The 27878-nt window shown below is 37.1% G+C and overlaps 1 protein-coding gene and 1 long non-coding RNA gene across 2 annotated transcripts; both read left to right on the plus strand.

Moving 5' to 3' along the window:
• The first annotated feature begins 3438 nt into the window (after nt 1-3438).
• ppox (protoporphyrinogen oxidase) lies at nt 3439-18745 on the plus strand. Its single transcript, XM_079894439.1, has 13 exons — nt 3439-3551; nt 4341-4449; nt 7131-7265; nt 8621-8736; nt 8816-8948; nt 9111-9255; nt 9639-9832; nt 9970-10033; nt 10327-10445; nt 12831-12944; nt 14340-14489; nt 16032-16074; nt 16164-18745. Exons 2-13 carry the CDS (start codon nt 4363-4365, stop codon nt 16295-16297), a joined length of 1434 nt encoding a protein of 477 aa, XP_079750565.1. The 5' UTR covers nt 3439-3551; nt 4341-4362; the 3' UTR covers nt 16298-18745.
• Nucleotides 18746-23080: 4335 nt separating this feature from the next.
• Nucleotides 23081-27526, plus strand: LOC307172941. The gene is made up of 3 exons (XR_013823783.1): nt 23081-23111; nt 25854-26990; nt 27394-27526. It is a non-coding gene; the product is annotated as an uncharacterized lncRNA (long non-coding RNA).
• Nucleotides 27527-27878: the final 352 nt, after the last annotated feature.

A 27878-nucleotide genomic window follows, 5' to 3' on the forward strand; every position in this document is an offset into this window, starting at 1 on the left:
TCTCCCGCTCGCAGGACCCCCATAAGACCAGGAGCCCAAATCCTTTCGCCCCATTAGTGACGGCCCTGCTCCCACACCCCACGTTTCCCCAAGTGTTTTGTTCTGCTGAGTTTGGCACGTTCTTTTGATGTTGAGCAGCACGTGAGGTCTAAAGTAGCAGATGCAGTTGCAGGAACAATCTCACAGAAACTAGTCTAGGTCACATTTCACCCTAACATCGAAATAATATAAGTTATTTTCATGACACATCTCAATACTGTAAAGAATTCAGTTATTAATATGAATATTATTACCAATATCCTCAGTGGAAAGTAATGCAGTAATGTAAATGTATTGTGAAATGTAACGTTTTTTTTTATTGTTGTTCCTTTAATTAAATTACACCTATATCAAGAGTTAAATTCCCAGAAATGCATGAAATGATTAGCATCTATACCTTGAATTTATTTATTTGTTTGTTTGTTTGATAGTTAAATAAATAAATCATAATACATTAAAATTACTGCATTACATTCCACTGAGAATATTGGTAATTATAATAATAACTGAATACATTACAGTAATGAGATTTGTCATGAAAATAATATAGATAGATAGATAGATAGATAGATAGATAGATAGATAGATAGATAGATAGATAGATAGATAGATAGATAGATAGATAGATAGATAGATAGATAGATAGATAGATAGATAGATAGATAGATAGATAGATAGATAGATAGATAGATAGATCATGTCTCTAAGGACACATATTATTAGTATATTAACACATTTCTCTTTGTGTGCCAATGGAAATGTGCTTTGTGCACGTGTCTTTGCCTGTGTTCTCTTTGCAGGGACGAATGACAATTGACGTGGAGCTTCACCTTCCCAAAAAAGCCAAAGTCTTACCCAAGCCCAACCAGCCAGTCCACTATGACGTGTTCCTCTATAAAGTGGCTAAATCGCCTGCGAATGGCAGGGTGAAGCACAGGGTGAGATGGAAGGACTGTGATTCTCCCTTCTACAGTCCAGTCAGCACACTCTCACTGCCTGCAATCATCCACAACAAGACCTCGCTAGGACAGGACATGCACACAGTGTTTGCCCTCTGAGCAGAGACTCTGACTGGTCACACAGAGCATGCTTTATTTATCCTCATGGTGCTCGAGCAACACTGCAAAATGGAGACTTTCACACAGACAATCATATTTGCTTAATAAAATGGTGCTCAGACTGTACATTTGAAGCATCAACGGAATGTAATGTGATAAGATAAGTGGTTTCTTTATGTCTTATCTGAAATCAACAGGCATTGGTAGAGAAACCTTCTCAGAACTTTAGCTAAATGTGCTGGCAAGGTTCTCTCAAAGTTATGGGCAATCGTTCTTCCAGTAACGTTATCTGGTCTATGGTCAAATGTTCTCAAAACGTTAGCACGAAAACATTATTTATACATCTTTCATGGAACTTTTGTTTTTGGTAACACCTTATTTTTCAATGGTCCACATTCTTTGTAATGTAACTTTGCAACTAAATGTCAACTAGCATTCATTAGACTGCATAATATCTGCTAACACTTTATTTTGATGGTCCCTCAACAGACATTCTACTGACTATAAGTAATTTTGCAAGTACATGTCAACATATTCTATTAACACCTAACCCTAACCTAAAGATCAGTCTACTAAAGTTAGTTGGCATAGTTGCAAAGTTAGTTGTAGTTAGAGTGTCTAAAGTAGACTATCGAAATGAAGTGTTACCTTTTTCTGAAACATTTTAGTTGGATCTTCATTTAATCTTCAAATACAATCAGAAATTATGTTTTAATAACTTAACTGAAACATTAGCAAACATTCTTAAAACATATTTTTGTTAGCTGTTATGTTCTCATGATGCTAATTAAATGCATTGTACCATAATGCATGAAATACACAGCAAATGTTTCTCTGAATAAGATGGTTGCTGAGCTAATAAAAATTAACATCTCTTGTGAATTTATCATCAGCAGATTGTTTAGGGAAACCTTTTTCTGCAAACAATAAATCAGCCTTTGAAACAGATCACCTCATGTTTTTGCACACGTGCACATTTTGTAATTTATAGTATGGCAAACAGGTTGAGAAAATGAATAAATGGCTACCACATGTTTCACTGCAAACTTGACACACTAAAAGCCTGCAAGAAAATACAGAAGACGATCCATGACAAATTTGTTTATGAAACTTAAAGGGATAGTTCACCCAAAAATAAAAATTAGATAATTTAACTCACCCTCAAGTTGTTCCAACCCTGTATACATTTTTTTTCTTTTGCTGAACACAAAGGAAGATATTTTGAAGAATGTCTGTAACAAAACAGTTGATGGACCCCATTGACTTCCATAGTATTTTCCCCCATACTATGGAAGTCAGTGGGGTCCATCAACTGTTTGGTTACCCATATTCTTCAAAATATCTTCTTTTGTGTTCAGCAGAAGAAAGAAACTCATACAGGTTTGGAACAACTTAATTGTGAGTAAATGATTACAGACTATTCATTCTTTAAGAGAGCTTAACATGATATAATTAAAACTCAAAGCAGGTCCACTGCATGAGGACTTCATTTACCAAGCCCCTTTCCGCATGCTTTCAAGACATGATCAATCTACTGAACCTGATCTCCGTTTAGGCTGAACTGATGTGGTTTTGGTAACATGGTCTGTAAAGTTCTTACAGAATCGAGTGTGAACAACGACGTGTGGTCAAAGCGGCCTCTGAAATACCGAAAGCAACAGGGCCGTCTCTTGAACTGCAGGGAGCTCCAGGGCACCTTTTGTGTCACATGGGATTAAATTAGCACGGTCCATTAGCTTCTCTGTGACACAAAGACACAATGACCTGCTAGTGAAACCTAATACACTCAGTGTCAGAGTTTTGGTTCTCACACTTTTTTTTTTTTTTTTTGTATTTCATAAAATTAATCACAGAAAACACTGATATTTTCCACAATATAACTATTGACCATTTAATTATTAAAGGTATTTGACCGTACCATCAAGGTGATAATCATCCACAGTCCACCATGATGCATATTGCACATAAACAAGGTCAAAATATATTCTAATTTCTAAAAGACTAACATAGGTCACATTTCTCTTTAAAATCTAAAAAATAATATAAAATAATACATATTATCATAGCAATTGTTATTGTTGTAATGCATCCATACATATTCTTTCTTATTCCATATGACAAAAGAGACCATGCATGGTTTATATACCAATACCCTATATAATATGATACATATAGCTCTTTGGGTTTAGACGTAACAAATATGTTTCACATCTGTGGCAGTCATTTGAACTTGAAACAATTACTATCCAAAGAAAATGCCGTGGTCTCTTATTGTCATCTAGTGGTTGAGAATATTCCATTCAGGAAGTGCGGAAACCGGATGGGGCTTTTATTTTGAAACACTTGTTCTTTTTCCATCACTGTTGCCGCTGGCTTGACGACTCATTCCCACTTTAGACCCTTGAGTCACTATGTAAAAGCAGAAGCCGAGCTTTCCAAATTACATAATTGCAGGTAAGAAGTGTTTTTTCCCAATTTTATGAATTTAATTTGCGTTTAATTTAGCATTCATTCTGAGTTTTAGGCAAACGTTTACACATTTTTTCACAGCAAATTTTATGTCAGCAAAGGCAAGTAGCGTTAAGTTAACGTTAAAGCATGTTAGAAAGAAAGTCTGCAAACATTGACTTTTATTTTTAATATGTCGCTTTCTTCTAAATAACTACAAGGATTGTGTGCATGATGTTTTGCCGTTTATCTGTTTCATAACTGTTATATGACTCGCTCTATATATTTATGTATGGATTGAGTTCAACTCTGACCAGTTGAACAGATAACGGCCAGTTTGGAGAACACATTTTTTTGCCCTCTGTTGTTTGAATATGATAAATGACCTTATCAGGGGCCGCCACCCTGTTACTCCCATCAGACCTCGACTCATGGTAGTGTACCCTTCTTAATCTTTCAACTGTCAGAGATGCATTCAATGTCCAATATGACCAAATGGCAGAATGTGCCTAAATTTATGTTTTGTTTATTCTTGAATTATGAAAGGACAGGTTGCATGATTATGTAGGCAGGCTATAACAACATGTAGCTACTTACTATAGGGTTAGGGTAGGATTAGGATTTGGTTGAGGGTTAGTTAGTTAGTTGCATGCAATTATGCATAATTTACTGTTATTACTATGGTAAGTACATGTAACAAGGACACTGTAAAATAAAGTGTTACCCACTTTTGTATTATTTACTCATGGTCTTGCTGATATGTTGATCTATTGTCATTGGTTTGTCTTGTTGCAGGTGTGGGAGTGTTTGGAGCTGAATGCAGAAGATTGTAGCAGTGCTTGGTGGGGGGATTGGGGGTCTGTCGGCCTGTCATCATCTGAGCAAGAGTCCTAATGTCTCCAAGGTACAGTATCCGTGAATAATATGCTTGAAATCTTATGCTTAAAACTGTTCAAAAACATTTTTTTTTTAAATGAGAGTGAGTCTCTTGTGCTCACAAAGGCTGCAAAAAACATATATTGTGAATAAAAATATATATAGTGTAATATTGTGAAATATTGTTAAAATGTGAAATAACTTTGTTCTATTGTAATATATTTTAAAATGTAATTTATTCCTGTGATGGCAAAGCTTAATCCTCAGCATCATTACTCCATGCTTTAGTGTCACATGATCCTTCAGAAATCATTCTAATATAATGATTTAATGCTCAAGAAACATTTATTATTATCAATGTTGAAAAGTGTTGTTGCTTTTTTTGTATAAACGGATTCTTTTTTTTTTTTTAATTCCTTGATTAATAAAAAGTTCAAAAGAACAGCATTTATTTTAAACAGAAATCTTTTGTAAAATTGGAAATTCCTTTACTGGCACTTTTAATTAATTCATTGCATACTTGCTGAATAAACATTAATTTCAGTGTTTCCCCTACCATATATAAGGGGGCGCCCCGCCCTCCTAACGGCTCGCCCCGCCCCCCTTGAAGGTCAAGTAAATTTGATTTGATTTTCTTTATAGCGCCCGATTACAATTTATTTTATTTAAAAAAACTAAATAGCCCTTAAGTAATATGTTATTTATCTTATTTCCACGATGGCATGTCTTTTCTGTCTGTGTTTGCGCGTTTACAATTATCCCAATGAGTTCGCAAGCGCGCACACTCACACACAAACAAACACTTGCGTCACATACAGATGAGCACTAGCGGACAGAGAGCGCGCGGGGGAATAATATGTCGCTTAAAGATGGCAACACTCGCTCTACTGCGAGTAGCAGCCGGAGTAGCTCTCCTGCTCCAAGTCTAACGCCCGTTTCACACATATTTCGTTTGCAGTGAGTATTTTTTTCCGTACCCATGATAACAGAGCTTTCACACTGCACGCGGATGCAGTCCGTCGATGATCGATCGTTTCCGCACCGAGTCTATTTTCGCTGTGCTGCAAACGCTGAATTAAAGTGACAGCGCATGTTTCGTGGTCAAAATTAACACAGATTGACCTGAAAATGTAGCAATTTCACCACAAGTGCGATTAATTAAATAAAATGTATTAATCTCGCCATAAATGTATTTAATTAAACACTACTTTTTTCACTTTAAGACCGGGGTAAAGCAAGGAAAACTACAATTTACCTCAACAAGGCGACATAATGAACGACACCCGTCTGGTGCGTTCAAGTCATTTCGTATAGATCGTATTTACGAGTTGAACGCCACCACAATGTCGTAAATACCAGTGGGGAGCTCGGGATTTTCTCTAAGCTCCGATCTTTACGAGTTGGGGGCGTGTCAGTGATTAACATGGCGGAAATACACAATACGTAAAGGTATTTAGCTGTGATATTGTCAGGCTTTTCTATTAACAGCTCAGTTAGCTAATCGCCAACACAGAATATGATAGTATTATAATATAACAATGCAACATGTAACAATGTGTTGGCAGTGGCTTCATAAATTAATTAAAAACATAAAAATACAAAGTACACCCGATGCACATTTCTTTGTTCTTCATTTTCTAGAACAAGAGTTTAAGAACCTTACTGTATTTTTGTGTAATTAATTAAGAGAAAGTACTCCGCCATTTTGCTCCGACGAAAGTGACTTGAACGCACATGCCGTTATAAGCACGACTTCCCACCTCGTACGTACGAACTTCCCAGGAGGACTTGAACGCACCATTATTCGTGGAGGTGGAAAACAAGTTATTTGTGACATGCAAGATTTATTGTATTAAAATTTAAATGCAAAAGATTTTAATATAAGTACATGGTTAAATATTTTACCACTTGCTTGAGCAACTTAATATATAATTATATAGAAGTAATGCATTGAATAATGCATTGTTTAAATTGTGTTTACCGGTAAACGTGAACGCGCGCTCACAGTGGTGCGTCTGACAGGATTATTCTCTCCAATAAATGCATCATAGAAATAAAAACTTCTCACAAAAAAAGCCCATTTAAAATTTGTTTGTCATATAAATGTATTAACTAACATTAACGAACAATGAATGAGCAATATATTTGTTAGTATTTTAATATTTTTATTTTTGTTAGTATTTGTTAGTATAAATCTTTTTTTAGTTGTTAGTTAAAAAATAAAACTATTTAAGCTCTGGTCCATTAATATTAACAAATACTTATATAATTTTAACAAAGGTTATTTGCAAAAGTCAATTTTAAAAAGATTTAAGTATGTTTATTTTATTTTTTTAAAGAGATATCTTATGTTAACATTTTTTAACTTTTACAAAGCATTACCCTCCCAGACAACCAACCAATTTATGTGACAAATATATAGATAGACAGATAGATAGATAGATAGATAGATAGATAGATAGATAGATAGATAGATAGATCTATCCCCCCCCCCACCAAACCTGTAAACCTAGGGGAAACACTGAATTTCTTTGAAAGATAAAAGAAATCTCACTGACCCCAAACACTAGACCACTTGTGATTCTTGATGAAGCAATGACGGTCATTGCTGCTAAAGCTGCTTTTAATGTGATGATTTGATTCAATAGATCTGCTTTCATTGGTACATTCAACATGAAGTTCAGCACACATGTAACCACTGTGTTGTAGATGGTGCTGCTGGAGGAATCTGGGAGATGTGGGGGTTGGTTGAGCTCCATACGGAGGGATGACGGGGCGGTGTTCGAGCATGGACCACGAGGGGTGCGACCTGCAGGGGCTGTCGGCCAGAACACTTTGAATATGGTATGCATATGTGAACTTATGTACATGGAAAAATCTATGTAAAGCTATGTGAAAGTTGACACACATTTACATAATCATTTATTTTCATATTGCAATTCACATGATCACATGCATTTAATCTCCGATATTATAATTGGTATGTAAAACCAATTATTGTGTTGTACGTAAAAATTACTGTTACTCACAACCTCTCATGACTTATTGCTTTTAAAATGGGGAGGCAACAGCAATATTATAAATGACCAATGTTCAATAGTTAAATTTATTTATTTTTATAATAATAATAATAATAACGTATGATTTTGCTAAATAAAACTGTGCATTCATTTTGAATCGGCTTCATGCAAGAATTGAGTCAGAATTAAGAAATTAGTTATTTACTTATTATTTTGACATAATGTTGGTCTTGGCCATTGTTATTGTTGTTCCTTTGCATGGCCACAAGAGGGCTACCATACATTTACATTGCAGATACAGTGTTATTTTAGTTTTTTTTTATAGTTTAATTCATATTTTGACTCAATATTTATATTTATGAATATTTATATTTTATTTTATTTCAGCTGCATTTCAATTAACAGAAATGTTTTTAATATTTTTCATTTTAGTTAACGATAATAATCCAGTTCTTAAGTGAATTACTGTACACATGAAGAACATCAATTTGTTGTTAAAGCCAACAATATTTGAAGTACATAATGCCAAGATTTAATAGTAAACAGAAGTAAACTAGCTAGAGCAGATGTGTAATGCAAAGAAGGCTGCATTTATTTGATCAAAAGTACAGCAAAAACCAAAAATATTGTGAAATATTATTACAATTTAATATATTATAAAGTGTAATTTACTCATGTGATGTCAAAGCTGAATTTTCCTTCAGAAATTGTAATATACTGATTTGCTGAAAGAGACATTTCTTATTATTATCAATATTGTAAACAGTTGTGCTGCTCAATTTTTGTGGAAACTGTGATGCATTTTTTTCAGGATTCTCTGATGAATAGAAAGTTCAAAAGAACAGCATTTACTTGAAATAATAATCTTTTGAAACATTATAAATGTCTTTACTGTCACATTTGTCACATTAGGCTATACCTTTGCTATAAGACCATTCTATCTCCGTTTATTCCTAATATTATTTAAATTTTCTTGCATATGCATCATCTTTTCTGATTTACTTGAAGTGCTTTGAGGAAGTGTGCAAATTGCATTCCGGGAGACAGAAAAGGCTGTTAAATCTAAGTAACAGCCGATGAAATGCAGTATTTACAATATACCTTTCTGCAGGGCGCTACAGATGAATGCTCATATTTATGGAGGATGAACACTGTTCTAGTTAATGTTTTCTTGTGCAGGTCTCTGAGTTGGGTCTCGAGTCTGAAATCCTGCCAATTACGAAGGATCATGTGGCGTCTAAGAACCGCTTCTTGTATGTGAAGGGACAGCTGCACAAGATGCCATCAGGACCTGGGTGAGAGAAAAGTCCACCGTGCGTACAGTTACCCATTTAAAGTCATAAATATTTCTCATCTTGTTCTCCTTTCCTCCAGTGGGGTTTTCCGCACCATCCCTCCTTTCTCTCGTCCCATAATTCAGAGCGTTCTGAAGGAGATACTGATCAGTAAAGGGAAAGAGGAGGACGAATCCGTGCATGCGTTTGTGTCCAGACGACTGGGTTCTGAGGTGAGAACAAGCGTAGAGGCACAATGACCTGTTAAACGATCCATCTCGTCCTTGTGCTGTCCAACATGCTTCACTGCCACGGCAAATCAGTCTCAAATGTGTCGCGACAGGAGAGAATCTGAAACCAATTCAACCCACCTGATTGTCTCTCTCTCTACGCAGATGGCAGATATAGCCATAGACAGCCTGTGTAGAGGAGTTTTTGCTGGAGACTGCAGAAAGTTGAGTGTACGGTCCTGTTTTCCACCTCTTTATAAAGCAGAGCAGTCTCGGGGCTCAATCGTGCTCGGCATGCTGATGGGTTCAGGTGAGCGCTTTAGGTGTAAACCTAGTGTTTACCTTTTATGCATTTTTTTTTCTTTCTTTCTTTCTTTTCATAATGCCACCATGCAGTGCATAAACAGTTGTGATGCTTAATGTTTTTGTGCAAACTGGGCTCAATTTCTTTGATCAAAAGATATATATATACTATTGATAATATATACTATAGGGTTGTCAAAAGTACTGACTTCTGTACCAAGTCGGTACTTTTGACAACACTACTATTTATATATATATATATATACTGCTATATATAACATGCATGAAATATTATATTTAATGGATTTTTATGTTAATTATAAAGGCATTTGTACAAATTTCATAGAAGAGGTTACCGAATAATGTTTGTTTTAATTCATGTTACGTAAGGAGGTGGTCCTGAAGTAGTCCCTTCAGACTTGGCAAAGAGAGCGTCTAAAGAGTCCTGGACTCAGTGGTCTCTAAAGAGGGGCATGCAGACACTCCCAGAAGCCCTGGAGGACAAGCTGAGGATGCAAGAGCGAGTGGAGATTCATCATCATGCCAAAGTGAAGAGTCTGAACATGGACGGGGGAGGCTGGGAGGTGAGATGATGGCCCAACATGAAGCGTCTTATTCACTACGTAACATATTTTGACATTTAGCTAAGATGGTCTGACTCTGTCTTGTAGTCCATCATTATTAGTGAGTGTGTTCTTATTTTTTAAACATTTTTTTTTAGATTAAACTAGATGATGGGACTTCTTTGAAAGCTGATCATGTTATTTCTGCCCTGCCTGCATCAGGTAAATGCACTCATTTTACTGTGTTGAACTCCAATGTTTCCTATTCTGGTTCATTTTAAGTCTAATTTAGTCAGTTTATTTAGTGCATGATTCGGATCCTTAGATTGATTCAAACTAAAAAGTTGAACAGAAATGTTGACATTATTGTGCATTTTCTCACGTTAAATTCAGACTGCAATCTTACAACAAATATCAAATTTATTTCGGTGTGGCACTGTAGATGCACACACTGTGCTCTACTTAGTCAATTTATTGAAAGTATTTATTTAAAGCAATTTCTATATGTTCACCAGCTTTGGCTTCTGTATTGCCCCCTGCTTCTCATCCTCTGTCGGAACAGCTGCGATCCATCGCTTCAGTTACTGTTGCCGTGGTGAATTTGGAATATGAAGGCTTCCTCCTTCCTGTTACTGTAAGTCTTCACTCAGTGATTTTAAATGGAGACAAAAATAGAGAACAGAGTAACAGAAGCTGCTTTTCCACTGTCAGGCCACACCGTTCCATTCCGTGCCAATCCAGCCCAGCTGGTGCGGATATGGTTTTATTTTCCTCTGTGGGGCTGATTACAGAGCTCTTTGGAAAGTAATGCAAGAGTTTACAGCCGTAAACTCTACAACCGTGCTGAGAATTCCGAGCCGACAATGGTTTGTAATCGTTGTGTGCTGAACCATGCTCAAGTGGAAATATAACTGGAACTGTTCGGCCCGACGGTTGAAAAGTTGCTAGAGTGTAGACCCCTAGGCCAGTGGTTCACAAACCTTTTATAGTTGTGTTAGGGGGGTAACAGCTTAAGGACCCAGAACCAGATATGATGAAAGAAGACCAGGAGTCATGAGGTTCTATCAAATAGATACATATTTACTGAAGAATAGTTTGAAGTTTCATCAGCAGAGCCAGCGTCAAAGTCTCATGAGGAGGTTGCAAGCCAACTCTAACTTACACAAAATCTTACACCAATTACACCATTTCCAAGGGCATGCATTATATCATTGCTACTTCAGATTGGCTAAGAGAGCATAAAGTCTAAACAAATCTACACATATGGATAACTATGAGGGCATATCGCCATTTGTCAAGATAGTTGTCATCCGATTTCAAGATTTAGTCCTGTAGTGACCTCGGAGGTCAGGGAAAGGCGTCTCTGGGTACCGAAGTGTTTCATAACTCCTATACAAGACCTGCACCGAAAATCCAACACACTACACACACAAAGCATTAGAGAATCACAGTATCTTCAAGGTTGGAGAGGGCCTGAGCTCATTATCATCAGAACAGGCTGACAAAACATTCCCTCCTCAGGAAGAAGTGCAGATAATATTAATTTTATTCATTAAAGAAATACATGTAGTACAATTCTGTAAATCAAATCAAGTAAGTCACGTAGAGTTTGACCCCTGGAACCTTAACTAGTCAGCTAGAACAGATAAATAGTCTACACATGGTGAGTGTCTTCTTCGGATCCGACCTTTTCTGGTAGCTGTTTTCCACTACAAAGAGCCTGTTTTTATAACCCTAACCCAAAGATTAGTCACAGACATCACAATGCACCTAGAACGAAGCTGGTTAAACACTCACAGCAACAGGTGGTTAAAAGTATATGTGAATCACTCATTGACTATAGAAATGATTATGTAAAAATGCTTATACTTGATTATTAATTTTTATAGGAATAATATAAGCCTTCAGAAGGATATATATTTATATATTGAAGAGACAAGGGATTCTGACCCCAACCCTTCAGTTGCACACCCCCTCTCTTCCCTCACTTAGGCTGCCGTCACACCTTTTCCATGAAGGGACAATATTTTCCCCCTTAAATTGATTTTTTAGGTCCATTTTTACCTTTTATAAAAGCAAAGTTTTTCTAACCCTATTAAATGTACGTCATGTTTTGTCAAATTCTTAAAATTCCATAAATGTAATTATTAATATAATAAATAAAGCATTGCATTAAACTAAATCAATCATTGCACTGCAGTGGCACAAGCTGCATCTATTTACGCATTGTTTATTCCTGCTCAGAGGTGGCATGAATTCAGTTAATGTAGAGAAATATGAAAAATTGCATTCTTGCTCCTATTCAGTTATTCATTCAGAGGTTGTATGAATGACTGAATAGCAGCAAGAATGCATTTTTCCCCAAGAATGACATTTTTCATATTCTTGCTACTATAATATATTATCAACTTTAAAAACAAGAACTCACACAGGGTTTGTTTTTGTATCGAAGAGAGTTTGAGTCTTAAATCAGTCTCAGTGCACTGCACAGTCTGTGTCTATATTTGTTCGTCATGCCAGTAAGTGCTAAATCCCCACTTTTACAAAGATACATTGAGAACGGCAGTAATGTAGAGCAATTTGCAAAGGCAGCCTATCATATGCACGCTGCTTGCGTGGATGCAGTCAGGTTTGACCACAAAAGATGAGGTAATTTGATTGGATGTCATGAATTTGACCTTTTACAGCACTACCATTTTCCTGTTTTTACATTAGAAGTAGCATTTTGCCTTTTAGAAATGCATGCTCGGTTTTGTTATTTTAAGGTGGGGCAGAACTAAACAAATGGCAAATCTAATTTGTTCGCTTACCCCCGCTGTCACCTCGTGTTCCCCAGTTCGGGAACCACTGCCCTAGACCGTTAAATGCTCAAGTCTGCTTGTTTTGTTCAGTTCATTTTCTCATTGCCTTGAAGATCTTTCCTAACTGCACTGTACAAACATCAAAGCACTTTATGTATGTGTGGGCATTATTAATAATGAGTGTGTATGTAAATGTGCACATGCTCTGAATATTTCAGGGCTTTGGACATTTGGTGCCTTCCTCAGAAGATCCAGGTCTGTTAGGGGTGGTGTACGACTCTGTTCCCTTTCCACAACACAATCGGAGTGGAAAACCGACCACTAGGCTGACGGTGAGACTGACCACTCATAAATATTAACCCTCAAAGGTTTGGGATCAGTAAGGTTTTTTTGTTTTTTTTAATTAAATTAGTAGCCTACTTTTATTCAGCAAAGACTTTTACGTTGTTACAAAAGATTTCTATTTCAAGTAAATGCTGTTCTTTGGTACTTATTGTTCATGAAAGAAGCATATTAGAATGATTGTAATCATATTTTTTCTTTGTATTTTTGATCAATTAAATGTAGCCTGGTGAGCATAAAAGGCTTCTTTCAAAAACATAAAAAAAATCTTACCCACCCCAAACTTTGAATGGTAGTGTATATTGCACATTATACACATAAATATCATATGAATTTTTGATTTGATTATTACTTTTTGTAAATATTTTTTTTAATAAAATATTTTATTACATTTTATTATAAAATTGAAGTTATACATTTAAATGGGGACAAGGCTAGAAAATAGAAATCTGGCAAAATGAAAATAACACTCTTGAAAATGAAGAAAAATTAAATAAAGAAACTTTAAAGACAAATTGGTGAATATTTAACAGTATAGGAAATGAACATGATAACCTGAAGGTCTGATCGGCTCTGGAGAGATGCGTCTATGAACCGAACAGCAATTTGTGAGGCCCTGTTTACACCTGGTATTAAGATGTGTTTTGGTCGATCGGACGACACTAAACACTGGTGTAAACGGTGTCTAAAACGCTTTGATCTTGTTCAATTTAACCACTTTTTCGTGAGCGTATTTCATCCATTAGGTCGAAAGATCTGAAAAAGCCCTTACATTAATATTTGGCTATAGACCCTCCCCTCGAAGACATCAGGACAGAAGTGGTTGAAAGTGGACAAAATAGACGGATTAAACTCCAGGTGTAAACGGGAATGTGTCCCCCTCATCTACTTGTGATCCGATTGACCAAAACGCATCTTAATACCAGGTGTAAACAGGGCCTGAGTCTCTGTCAGGAATTCTTCTCCCGTCTCCTATCAGGAACATTTTACATGCGGTAATAAAAATAGCCTTCAGTGCTCTGTGGTACTCACAACAAAAAATGCTATTGCATTATTCATTTCTCCCCCACTTAAATCATTATTCATTTAAAAGTTAGATGTCCTTTGCTTAGAACATGTTGTTTTTCCTGTGCTTGAAAACATCTGTATAGTCCAGAGGTCATAAACGTACAGGAACTGAGTGCCATTAGAGGAGCTGAAATATGCTTTGAGCAATGAATAACATAATGTAACTCCCTCCGGCTGCGAGATCAGTCCCGTGAGTTGTTGTTATGTGGACGATTCCAGCTGTTATCATCACAGAAGCCATTTCTGTGAATGATGTTGTTTTCTGTTGTAATTACTGCAGCTCAGTGCTCTAGCTGTTTGTGTGTGTTTGCGTGAAGGTGATGATGGGGGGAGCGTGGTTTGAGCAGACGTTTGGTAGTCCTGATTCAGTGACGGAGCAGAAGCTGTTGGATCGAGCCACCCAGGCCGTGACCTCTCACCTGGGCGTAACCTCACAACCTGTATGGAGCTTTGTTGCTTTACTCAAGGTGAGACTGTATGTTGAAAAAAAGCAATAATCCATTGAAGCTGTGCATTACAGTGATTTTACCACTGGTAATGGGTCTTCTATGCAAAGTGCATAAAGCCCCATTTGCCTTGGTCAAAGCTATATGAGTAGCTTATAGCTATTATAAAATGGAGGCAAATAGGAATTAAAAAAAATACATATACATGTAAATATTTAAAAATGAATCAAGAGCATGAATCTATATATATATATATATATATATATATATATATATATATATATATATATATGGTTATACATGGTTGTTTGAGAAATGAAAAGCTACACACTCCATCAATTAGGGTTAAAAGAACTGTTCACAAACATATAAAATGTTAGAAACATAATCACTGCAGTATTTATCCAATCGTTGACTCTTAAGCATTTGCCTATTTCTTTTTTTATTCACTTGAAAATACTATTTCAGTCTTTCTACTTCAAAATTTCACATTTAATTGAATGTGAAACTTGCCTTTTCTTTTTAATAACAAAATGTAGCATTTTCTGTGTGAAAACCACATTTTTCCAGTGTATATGTGAATATATCTGTAAACATATCATTGAGTTGGACATTGCTATTATGAAATGGTGGTAACTATGAAATAAAAAGTCAATTTTCAATAAATATTCATAATAATAACAATATTACTACTAATAATAATAATTTTGTTTTAATATATTTTTATATAAAAACTTTTGCTTAAGGAACACATCATGGAAAACAAAACTTTTCTTGCTCTTTTGAATATAAAAATGGCCAGTGTACTTCTCTGGGTCAGAGAAAGGGTATAAAATGCTCATGTAAAACTAATTTAGACTGTTTTTGGAAGGCACATTGGAAGAAAAATGTAATTGCTACAAAAGTGTAGAATATGACCTCATTGATTCACATTCATTTGAAGAAAGGCCAAAAGATTTTTTACTATCCAAGCTCTCCTTTGTGTCAGCCATGCATAGCAATAGCTTTATGGAGCTCACAGCCACCAGATGCCCTCAGTCATCTCTCTGGGGTTCAGATCTGACATAAATCAAAGCAGATGGTCCATTTCTTTAAAGATTACTCCTGCCCTCCCATCTCTCTGTGTGGTTCAGGGAGTTCAGTGAGCAGAACAGAAGCGAGCGCTGCTGTGGCAGGACGGCTCCGAGAGGGTCACTGGTTTTCAGGCCGGAGATGACAGACTGTCGTTGGGGGGGCGAGAGGAGCAACTTGCTCCTCTGCTTCATTTCTGACTGACTTATTCCTAATTATATGGTCCTAGAGCAAGAAGAAAATTTCCACCTTATTGCGCCCACTCTCACATTTTTTCATGCTACATTGTCTCGATGTCTTTTGAACAGTTTAATTACCCTTATACACTCTCACAGAGACTAGAGATATTCAGACTGCTACTTTATCTGGAATCTCATATCTAGAAGATATTCATCTTTTTGATGAAAGAATGTCATTTCTTTTGTGTATTTTTTTTTTCTGCTCTGTCATTCCTGTTATTAAATCATTTTATCAATGTGATTCTTTTTTCAGGACTGCATTCCGCAGTATCATTTAGGACACTGGAAACGACTTGGTAAGTTTATCAATCCCCCAAACTCATTCCACTATCTGTTCCCCGAGTCATGTAAATGAGGGTTGTTTGTGCCCATTTCTTATTTTCAGAAAAGATGAGGCAATACATCAGCAACCACAATCTGCCCCTTACACTGGCGGGAGCTTCCTACGATGGTGTCTCTGTCAATGATGTTATATTTAGTGGGCGGATTGCAGCTGAGGGTCTCGTGGGAAAAGTATGACTTACTCTAACTTCATTTTGACAGAGTGAGATGCTTTTATTGAAGATTTAATGTTTTGATTGGCATTTTTGTGATTCCTGGGAAGGATCTTGCTTTACTTGAACCCAGGATGGAAAATGTACATCCAATTGTTTGAAAATGTAATATATTTCAAAAATCATTATTTATATAATTTGATATTAATTCTGTTTATCTTGTTTCCAGTAAAATAGAAATATTTAAATGTCATTAAAAGAGATACATTGATGAATACTTAACTCAAGATATTTTCTCTGAAAACAGTTTTTGTTTCAATGAAGCCCCTCCTTCCGAAATATGAAATGTGCTGTGATTGGCACCGTGTGTTCAGGAAATGCCCCTCCCCTTACCATAACCTGAGTTTAATCTGATCAATGAAGGATGCCATCAATTTCAAACCAATTCAGGCCTGAATCAGACTTAAGAATGTTAACAAACAAGAGGATCGTATAGAACGGATTTAAAGCACAGGCTTTGTAAGCATGGATTTCACAGGACGTTTTAGAGTGGTATGTTTTTTTGGGTGGGATTTTCTTATACATTTAAGATACGATGTTATACACCATTTAATCATGAAAACTATGGCAATACAAACTGTAATTGATCACAAAACCATGGTTAAATTTCCTAAGGGGCGGTGAACAGCCTTACAAAAGCAAGAGCTTACAAAAGCTAAAACATTATCAACACTAATGTTGGCTAGCAGGCAAGTGGAGCCAAACAGCTTTGCCCTTTGTTTATATCGTAGCAACAACATAAAACTTATAAATAATTGGAACTGTTAATAGAAAATACAAGTTGTGATCCACAAACAACAGATTGTCCCGACAAAATGGGAACTGCTCCATTTCAGGAGAAGATTTGTGCGTAGCCTGCATTGTTTTCTCTTAGGTTCTGGAAGCTGTTCTCTGTATAATGTGCAGCACACTGATAACGTTGGAGTTATAATGTTCAGGAACAGTTTTTAAAATAAATTTGAACCAAGTTCGTCAGCCTTAGGAAGGTCAAACAAATGAGTTTTGGGAACGGGGTGGAAAAAACAGTCTCTCTTTGACATAGCGACAACACTCTTCTCTAGCGCAGCTCAGTCAGGGCTCGTCTCCTTATTTGCGTGGGTGCGGATTATTTAAATGAGTAACATTATGACTTTACAAAGCCCAGAAAAAAAACCTGTGAACCAGTCCAAGCGAGCTGTTCGTTTTACTTCTTAGAGAGTGAATTCTGTTAAATAAAATATCTCCCTTTGAGCTTTGTAACCCTGCAGATCTTTTTATGCTCAAACAGCAACATTAAACAAACTAAAGTTGAAAAAGTGAAAAAGCATAATAGGACCCCTTTAAAACAAGAAAAAAGCCTCTATTAAAAAAAGAATAAACCTCAATTTTTTTCTATAAACCTCATGCAATTTAAGTAAATGTTTTAAACAGGTTTAGATATTTTCTACAAAAAGATAAAAGATTTAAAATGTAGTGAATGCAGTGAATGAGCCATTAAAATAATTGACTTTATCAGCAATATCAGTCAAATGATTGTTCCATGATGTTCATCTGTGGTGAAAATTAAACTTGGATGAGGTATATAATATCTTTTCATCATTCAGTTTCTTCAGTTTTTGACATCTTGGGCTGAGAAATTGTCAATTGCTACTAGTATCTCACCCAGAACTCTTGTTTGTCAAAGTCACGCTTCCCATTAGGAAAGATCACGTTGACCTACGTTCAAGTCACCACAGCAACTATCAAAAATGGCCAGAGATCTCAGATGTTCAATATATAGTGTGGTTTCTTCCATTTGTCTGAAAGATTATGATTGGACAGGCTGAGATGAAGTACCATTAAATAAGGGTGCACTAAAGACATTTTGCTCTGAAAATTGTATGCCATTACACTGAAGTGGCTTCAATGACAAATTTACAGCTTCTATTTTACATTTGAGCCAAGTATCAGATTGGAAATGGCTGTGACCATCTGCATTGTCACTGACTTTCAAAGTTTACTTTTCAAAAAGATCAAAGTTTACTATTACTCAGAGAAGTAGACTTTAATGGGTGCTTGAGAGCCATTTGTTTCACACACACATGCTTTGCAAAGCATTTATCTTAATGTGCCACAGATAATAATGTTTTATCAGAGAAATGCACAGTTTTCATGCAGTAATTGTGAGACATCAGTAAAAGCAGTTTTATATTGCATTGTCACATTATGGATCCACATGCAATGGAGACTGATTGTGTCGTTTTCAGCCTTAGCTGTTTAACTTTACAGTGAATGTGACTAAAAACTATGTCAATGAATTGTGCAGAATGTAACAATATTAATTCCATGAAAAACCTCTAATTTATTATGACAACCGCTCAATAAATGATCATGTATTTTATACGATTATCTTGATTATGATAAATAAAGGAGATGTGTTTGGGTTGTTGCGTGTAATGTGGTTAAACTGTTTAATAACTTCTATCCATTAATGAGCAGACAGTGAACGGTGCCAGTACAGTTTAAAGCCAAGAAGCCTGCAGCTTAACAGGAGTTTACATTAATAAAACACAGAGCCAAAATTAAATATTTAATGTGCAAATTACACAAGCCCACCCCCTGAAAACCTTATCTGACAAATGGTAATTTCACTTTGAAATGTTATTGTTCACAATGACATGCTTCTGTTGTTTCCACCTCTGGGTCTGTTGACAGCTCAGTTGGAAAGTTATTTGACAGAAGACACACTATCAAACACAGACAAAAAACACTGTGCCAGCCAGCAACCTTGAAATGTATTGTTCCTCGTTGGTATTGTAATTTGCACATTTTAAGTGATATCCTGTCCTGTCTGACTCACTCTGCCACAATTTTGAGTGTCAATACTTGTTGAAGTAAGGTGTGCTATTACTTTTCGATCAGATTTACAATAGTAAAAAAATCCCATAGATTTACATTGTAGAACTCAAACCATATGCAGGTTCTAGAATACCACCTAGTAACCACATACTAGCAACGTGCCGAAAAAACCCAGTAACCTTTAGAAACTGGTTAGCAACAACCTGGCGGTGAGTTTTGTGTGGCCAAACACCACCTTGTTTCAAAAATCTGATTAATTACTCGGTTGCACTTTATTTTACAGTACGTTTACTTGCAGTGTACATACCTAGGTAACTACATGAGTTAAGGTTAGGTTCATGAGTAAGTTCAGGGTTAGTACCTAGTTATTATCCAGTTTTTATAATTATTATAAGAAGTACATATGTAGCCTACAGCACATTCAGAACGGCTACCAATAATTCTATATCATGAAAGTCCTTGTGGAGAGCCAAGCCACTGATCCAAATTTCCACAGTTCTATTGTTTATCATTGTTGTATTTCATGCCCACGCTTCCCGTCAGTTCCTTAATTTAAAACAAGAACAGCATATGGTTATGTCTAAAATGGTGGGAAAGGAAAGCATATGGCTGTAAAAGAGAATACAGAACAGCATGAAAGAGACACATTGGCATTCCTTCGGGAGCGGTTGGCAGTCGTCCTCTGCTCTTGACAGAATCAGCCTGGCATCAGTATTGCTGTGAGCTGTTACATCCCTCTGTTTTATTTCTGGGCCACTAAAACAGTTTTATACTGGTTTTGTTCACCTTAAAGGAGATGCAGAGTGCATATTACAAGCTCTCTGGAATACTTGATTCTCATTGGCAGGGTTGCCAGGTCTGTGCAGCTAAAGTAGCCCCAAAATAGCCAAATGAGATTTTCTCTGTCAGGCGACCAAATTCTCCACTGAATATGTACATCTGGGAGGGGTGATTTGGGGGTTGTTGGAGTGCCGAAATCATACGTACAGGAGTGGAAATCAACCCTTGGAAAAACTTATCACTCGGCAACAACTTAAAAGTAGCCCAATTCTGCGGGAAAACTGCAGATTTAGCAACACCCCTCATTGGTCAATTTTTGTACAAACAGTTTTGTATAATTGACTGTGCCAGTTTAATTATTTTCATATCACAGGCACTTTTCAGCTATATCTCCCAATTGCAACTTGTTTCTCATAATTCTCTCTTAATATGATCTTATTCTCCAGTGTGACTTTTCTTGTAATTGTGACTTTATATTTTACCCAATGTGACTTTAAATCTCAATAGTGACTTCATTTCTCATAACTGTGGTTTTAATATCTTTCAGTGTAACAATTTTGAATTTATTGATCTGACATAATTTAAATATACATTATTTCACAATATGTTTATTTCACTCACTCTTGTTGGATTAAATAATTTCAAAAATATATTTAAAATGTGTATAATATAGAATAATGAAATCATTTGATAATTAGCTGTATATGTCACATTTTTGCTGCATAAGGACTAAAACTTGTCAGTATTTTTTTTTTTTTTCAGCAAGGACACATTAAATTGATCAAAAGTGAAGACATTTATACGGTTTCCACAAGAGATCCACAAAAAAATTAAACAGCTTAACATTGTTAATAATAATGCTTCTTGGTGTTTTCTTTCACCTTTTGTTCTACAAGTAATATTACCCTCTTAATTTACTCAGAAATTCATAACCACAATGGGAAATTCCCCAAGGCAGTCTGTGGCTTGAATATGCTAATTCTCTTGCAGGTTTTAGGACTACAAACAGCTCTGTGGAAATCTGCAGCGCTTTTGAAGTTATGCATGCACAGATTTTTTATGGAATATTCTGTGGCTGGTTGCATAAACTGACAAGACTGCTTATAACGTTTATAAGTCAGTTACATAAAAACGTATATTGGTCTAATTTGATACCAAAAAGTATGCCTGATGGCCCCTTGACTAACTGGTTGTATTAGTAAGACACAGTCTTAACATAATGGCTATGTTTATGCAACAGTATGTGACTCTTCCTGCTGTCTACAATTGTCTGTAAGTATCTTCAGCTGTCCACCTCCATCTTCTCCATATGATCACTGTTACTCACATGTGAGCTGAGTCAGAGGGACAGCCCTGTTGAGAAATGAGGTCAATTGTCTTTTGTCTTTTTATGTCATTTCCATGCTCTTTCTGTCGACAGAGCGATTCATGAAGAGCTTCTAATGTATGAAAATCATAAGCCAAATGGCATATAATTATGATAATAAAAGCTTTTTGGTGGACTCTGAAATTCTCCTGCCGTCTGCATATATTTCATGCTCAATCTGGGTCACTAAATACCCCACATCTCTAAGATACCATTTGGCTTCATTTTCATCTTCTTAGAATAAAATATTATAATTAAGACTTGTTTGTGTTTTGATATGCTCTTTTAAGTCAATAGTGAGGAGCGCTTTGCATAATAATGACACATCCACTGAAACAGCCAGTTTGATCATCCCTGGATTATTTTAAAGCTTGTAAAAGCACATCCAGAAAGACAGGATTTCGAATACTCTTCTAAATAAAATTCTTGGTTTTTGCAGGCAGGTAAACAGTGATGTCATAATGCAAACCCGCTTGTTAACTATTAATGAGCAGCATCTGATTATTGTCATTTTATATCCCGTCAAATCCCATTAACTCTACCTTAAGGAAATCAAACAAACTGCTCTGCATCTCATGATTTATAAAGCAACGCAGTCCGAGTCTGTGGCAAATGGCCTTGATACTTTAAGACAGATGATTTTCTTTATTCTCGTTCAGTTAAATTCTCTGTTATTTCCACCTGTCTGGGCACCAGAGACTTTCATTCATCTCTGTTGTTTATTATCCTTCCCACTGGTGTTCTCCCTTTTTTTAGAAGTGTGTTTGCATCACTGAGTCCTTATTTCTCTTTTTTATTCCACCATAGATGTCTGTTCTGTTTGCTACCCCTGCATATTTTTTTATAAAATGAAGATCTGGCGTGTTTGTCACTGAATCTGTAGACAATTAAAATGCAAATTTGTTCAAATCCACTTGCTTTTCATTCTTCCATTTCTAAGGCACCTTTTACATGTTTGACATTTATCAACATTGAAAATGTCAACATGAAATGACCCTATTTACTTACTTAATTAATGTTACTTATTTTTTTTGTCATATTATAATTAATACTTTACTTTTCACCCATTCCACATCAACGATTCCAATTTGCTTCTTCCCCTCCCCACTTTTCAGGTCCGTAAAACCCACTATTCTCTGATCCAATCAACTCCCAATGGAGGATCAGGTCCTAATCAAGTCCCATCCTAATTTTCATTGAATATCCTGTGTTTCACTTGGAAAAATGCCAATTACATCAGTAAGACTGTTGTAAACCAGTCATGTTCATATTGACTTTAAGTATCTCAAATGATAATCTATCGAAATTGTTCATTTTTTTAAGAATTGCAAGATATAAACTCACCATTGTGAGATAAAAAGTTGCCTTCCTTTTTTTTTTTTTTTTTTTTATTCAATGGCGGAAACAAGCTGGGCCAGCTCAATCTTGCTCATTACTCATCAAGTAAAATGCAACATGCACATATTTTTAAGTGTCTATATTCCTTTACGTTGTAATTTTAACTGAATTGAAATGCCTTTGTGTAACACTCAGGTGTTTTTTGTTCTTAGTTTAGTTTTCATGGACTTTTAGTTTGTTTTCATTAGTCACATGTGTTCCTTTGTTTGAGTTTCCGCCACTCATCAGTTCCCACTGACACTAATCATCATCACAGCTGTTCGTCATTTAGTTTATCACCATGTTAATTTAAACTCCTTCACTCAGAGGTGGTCTGGTCTCGTTTGTGTTAGCGTATGTAGGCTATTACCTGTTGGATTGTTATTAAACGCTGCATTTGAACTTTATTCCTCATCATCATCCGTCTGGCTGACAGTTTGTGAGCTTATTCATTGACACTTCTCCCCACATCTACTGTGTATATGATTTATTGTCATCGCTGCACCAAAGACCGTGTGATAAACAGAGATGATTTACCTTCATAATACATTCACGCATCAGGAGCTATGTACAAAGATAATAAAATGATTTCCACCCCATGTGATTAGAGAGAGAAAAACATCTTTCATTACCAAACAAATAGACATCAGCCTCCCGGCCTCTAAACTGTTGCTTGTTTATAACCCAGCGACAAGCTCTTTTTTTCCGGGATTGATTGCTGAGCTCAGCATTTAATGTTGGAAAGATTCTCAGATGAGCAACTCAGAAGAGGATTCTAAGCACTGCTAGTCTGGTTTGCTGGTTTTAGAGCAGTTTTGGGCACTTGTCAGCTGGGCAGGTTGAAAGAACCAGTTGAACACCATTGGCCAAACTTCAATAGCAAAAACGAATGGAAAAATATTTAATAAAATTACAAATGGCCAATTTCACCTTAGAAGATATGCCTATTTAGGTAGCTAGATTTTGGAACAGAGCCATTTATGATATTTTAATATAAACCATTAATGCCACCTTTGTACCATAACTTCATAATATCGCTTGTTCAGGCCTTGCAGGATAAAAATTAATTGACAACCTATTATTTTATTAATAAAATATTAAGACAACATATTATTAATAAATAGAATAGAAGAGAAAGTGTTGGTATTACTGGATCAAGTGCTGCCGAAAAAGATGCGTCTTCAGCCGTTTCTTGAAAATGGCTACAGACTCAGCAGCTCTGGTTGAGTTAGGCAGATCATTCCACCAGCAGGGAACAGTCATGGTAAAGGTCCGAGAAAGAGATTTTGTGCCTCTTTGAGATGGCACCACAAGACGACGTTCGCTTGCAGAGCGCAAGTTTCTGGATGGCACATAAGTCTGAAGTAATGAGTTTAGGTAAAAGGGAGCAGAGCCAGAGGCTGTTCTGTAGGCAAATGTCAATGACTTGAATTTGATGCGAGTGGCAACTGGCAACCAGTGCAATTTTGTGAGGAGAGGAGTGACGTGTGCTCTCTTCGGCTCATTAAAGACCACTCTAGCTGCAGCATTCTGGATCAGTTGCAGAGGTTTGACAGAGCAAGCTGTAAGACAGGCCAGGAGAGCGTTACAATAGTCCAGTCTGGATAGAACTAGTGCTTGGACAAGGAGTTGAGTAGCATGCTCTGATAAGAAGGGCCTGATCCTCCTGTTGTACAAGGCAAATCTGCAGGACCAGGCAGTTCTAGCAATGTGGTCTGTGAAGTTCAATTGATCCTCAATTACCACTCCAAGGTTCCTGGCTGACCTTGATGGAGTTATGGATGACAAGCCTAGCTGAATGGTGAAGTTGTGACGAAGTGTTGGGTTGGCCGGGACCACAAGCAACTCTGTCTTCGCAAGATGAAGGTGATGGTCCTTCATCCAGCCAGAAATGTCTGTCAGGCAGGCTGAGATGCGAGCAGTTACCGTCGGATCATCAGGCTGGAATGAGAGTTGTAGCAGTGATAGGAAAAGCCATGTTTCTGAATCACAGATCCTAGTGATGTCATGTAGATGGAGAAGAGGTCCAAGCACTGAGCCCTGAGGCACTCCAGTAGCTAGATGTTGGGTCTTAGACACCTCACCCCTCCATGACACCCTAAAGGACCTTCCTGAGAGGTAAGACTTGAACCATTGGAGTGCGGTTCCCGAGATGCCCTTTATATTTAGGATTGACAGAAGGATCTGGTGGTTAACTGTGTCAAAGGCAGCAGACAGATCCAGCAGGATGAGAACTGAAGATTTGGAAGCTGCTCTTGCCAGTCTCAGAGCTTCAATTACTGAGAGCAGGGCAGTCTCAGTTGAGTGTCCGCTTTTGAAACCAGACTGGTTGTTGTCCAAGAGGTTGTTCTGTGTAAGGAAGGAACAAATCTGGTTGAAAACAACTTGTTCAAGTGTTTTTGCAACGGATAGAAGAAGGGATACCGGTCTGTAATTTTCTAGATGTGCTGGATTTAGAGTGGGTTTCTTAAGCAGTGCGGTTACCCGAGCCTGCTTAAATGCTGTGGAAAAGGTACCAGTGTGAAGAGAGGTGTTGATGATGTGCGTGAGTGTGGGTACAACTGAGGAAGAAATGGCTTGAAGTATAGGTTAGTGGGAATAGGATCAAGCTGGCAGGTAGTAGGACGATTGGAAAGGAGGAGTTTGGAGACTTCTGCCTCTGAAAGCAGAGAGAAGGAGAGTAGAATGTGTGTTAGCTGGTAAAATGTGTGTGTCAGTTTGTGGATTGGTAAATTGGCCGCTGATGGTGGTTGTTTTATTTATGAAGAATGTGGCAAAATCGTCAGCTGTTAGGGTTGATGGAGGAGGAGGGTTGAGAAGAGAGGAGAAGGTTTTGAAAAGCATGCAAGAGTCAGAATTGTTAATTTAGTTGTGATAGTAAGTCATTTTAGCGGTAGAGATATTAGCAGAGAAGGAAGAGAGGAGGGAATGATAAAGACCAAGGTCAGTAGGATCTTTCAATTTGCGCCACTTCCTCGCCACAGAGGATACAGCCCCAGCCCCAGACTACATACAGTCTACATACAGCCCCAGATACAATTTTATTTTACAGTGTGGGCTGTCTCCCCCTGCATGACAATATTTCATGAATACTCTCAAGGTGTTGTTTTCATTTAATCTGTCCTTTTCCTCCCATGATACACAGTAATTTAATCTGGCAACTGCTATTGTGCCATTGCAGGTTCATTACACATGAGGGACTTCCCCTAGAGCCTGAGCTGTCGATCAGCAGTCTCTGCAGTCTCCTGTTTCCCCTATTGCTTGTCACAACGTGCTCTTCCTTACACCAGAATGAAGCATCTGAGTGTGACCTCTGGTCAGCTGGAGTGCAGTCGACCAATGAGGCGGATAGACAGAGGCATGAGATAATCCTCCCCCGATGCCTCATTAGAAGAAAAAGATGATGAGAAATATAAAGGAGAAATGACAGCAGGCTTGATTGCACAGAGCAGAAAAAAACTTCATTTACTACCGTCGACGCGAAAAGGCCTCCAAATTGTTCCGTAATTAAAGCAGGAGGCGTAGTTATGCCTATTTGAAATTCACACAGCACGATGGGGTCTCAGGAGGAGCTTTAGTTTTCGTGTGGTATTGAGGCGCTGGTTTTAAACGTTCAATCAGCACGGTGAATTCAATAGGGAAAGCCCTCGGGCCTGCAGTCGTTCATGAACTGCTGCTCTCCTGCAATAGTGGACCCGTATCCTATTCTCCCAGTGTTTTGTTCCATGTTCCCCAACATATTAACAAAGACTTATTGCCTTCGAATGCAATTATCTGCAAAGCTGCGGAGGACATTTAACCCCACACTTCGGTAGGCAGCATAGTCAGGCTGGTAATCCACAGGAGTTTAATTAATCAAAAAGTTAGACTGTTTTGCAGAGTGGGGGCTGCGCTTCAGATCAGTTTATGACAGTGGATAAATCTCGTTCCCTCTTGCCTACGCTCTTTTGCGGCGGACTAGTTAAAATATTAATGGAGCTCATAGGCTTTGGGACATCTTCCATAATGAATACATGATCATCAGTGACTGATTTCTGGCAGGGAATGAATTTTGCAATCCCTAAAGCTGATTGGTCTGTAATAATTTGCTATATTTTCCCCTTCCGTTCTCATCTCCTGTCTGAATCGTGACTGATAGACGTGGATATTAATTGGAATGGTGGAGTAGAATTGTGTGGATAGGTGGGGAAGGTGCTTGGCCAAATTAGAAGTGCTGTCACTTATCACCTGTCGTACACCAAGACTGCAAGTCAAGACGGCGGCATAAGAGTCATTCCTGGAGATGATACAGTGGCCCTTTCCAACTGAGGCCATGCAGGTACAAATTCTGCTTTATTTTGGGAGGAAATATATACTGTATAAATGTTATCAACTTTTATTCTTTATTTATTTTATTTATATATTTTTATATTGCAAATGTTTATTATATTTTGCGAAGAGATATCTTAAAAAAAGAAAATCTTTTAAATGAATTATTCCAAACTTTTTACCTTTAATGTAATTTTTCTATTATTAACAGACTAGAGAGGGAATGTTAACTGTTAGACAATGGAAACATGCAAGTTTCACTGTATTGAGGAGTTAAGCTCAATGTAAAATAAAAAACTGCTTACAGATTCATAATGATTGAGATTCAGCGTTTGTCACGTGATAAAAAGTGCTGCAACCTTATATAGACCCATTTCTTTTCCCTGTTATTAAATGCTTCTCATCACTGTCAGGTCTCTGGTGGATAGAAGGGAGGACTGGCACATCCTATACACATTCAGCCAAATAATGTGTGGACTGGAAAGCGATTTTGAGTGACATTTCAGCATTGACTGAGCCAGCCAGTTGGATTGATTGCTGAGCAAACCACAGAAATTAAAGTAATCTATCTATCATCCATCCATCCATCCATCTGTCTGTCAAACGTGGAAATATTTTTAGAAATAAGTTTCATCTGGCTTGTTTGTGCTGGGAAGGATTAATTTATGAACACTGTACACCAGATCACTCGATGAATGCATATAGATTAACTGCATATAGTTTATCCGACACACATATTCACACAAACCTGAGGAGAATGTGCATCTCAACCACAGCAACCAGTTTCTGGGAAAACACGCTGATGAGCCTGTTTCCACCACACACACACAAACACATACACTGCAGGGAGAGACACATGTTAACAGAGTGCAACACAAATAGCCATTTAATCACTGAT

Source organism: Squalius cephalus (assembly GCF_949319135.1).
Source record: "Squalius cephalus genome assembly, chromosome: 15".
NCBI lineage: Eukaryota > Metazoa > Chordata > Actinopteri > Cypriniformes > Leuciscidae > Squalius > Squalius cephalus.

Coding starts and splice junctions, on each gene's coding strand:
- ppox (XM_079894439.1), top strand. CDS start 4,363: ATGCAGAAGATTGTAGCAGTGCTTGGTGGGGGGATTGGGGGTCTGTCG. Junction 4,450..7,130: donor AGAGTCCTAATGTCTCCAAG/GTACAGTATCCG, acceptor ACTGTGTTGTAG/ATGGTGCTGCTGGAGGAATC. Junction 8,737..8,815: donor AAGATGCCATCAGGACCTGG/GTGAGAGAAAAG, acceptor CCTTTCCTCCAG/TGGGGTTTTCCGCACCATCC.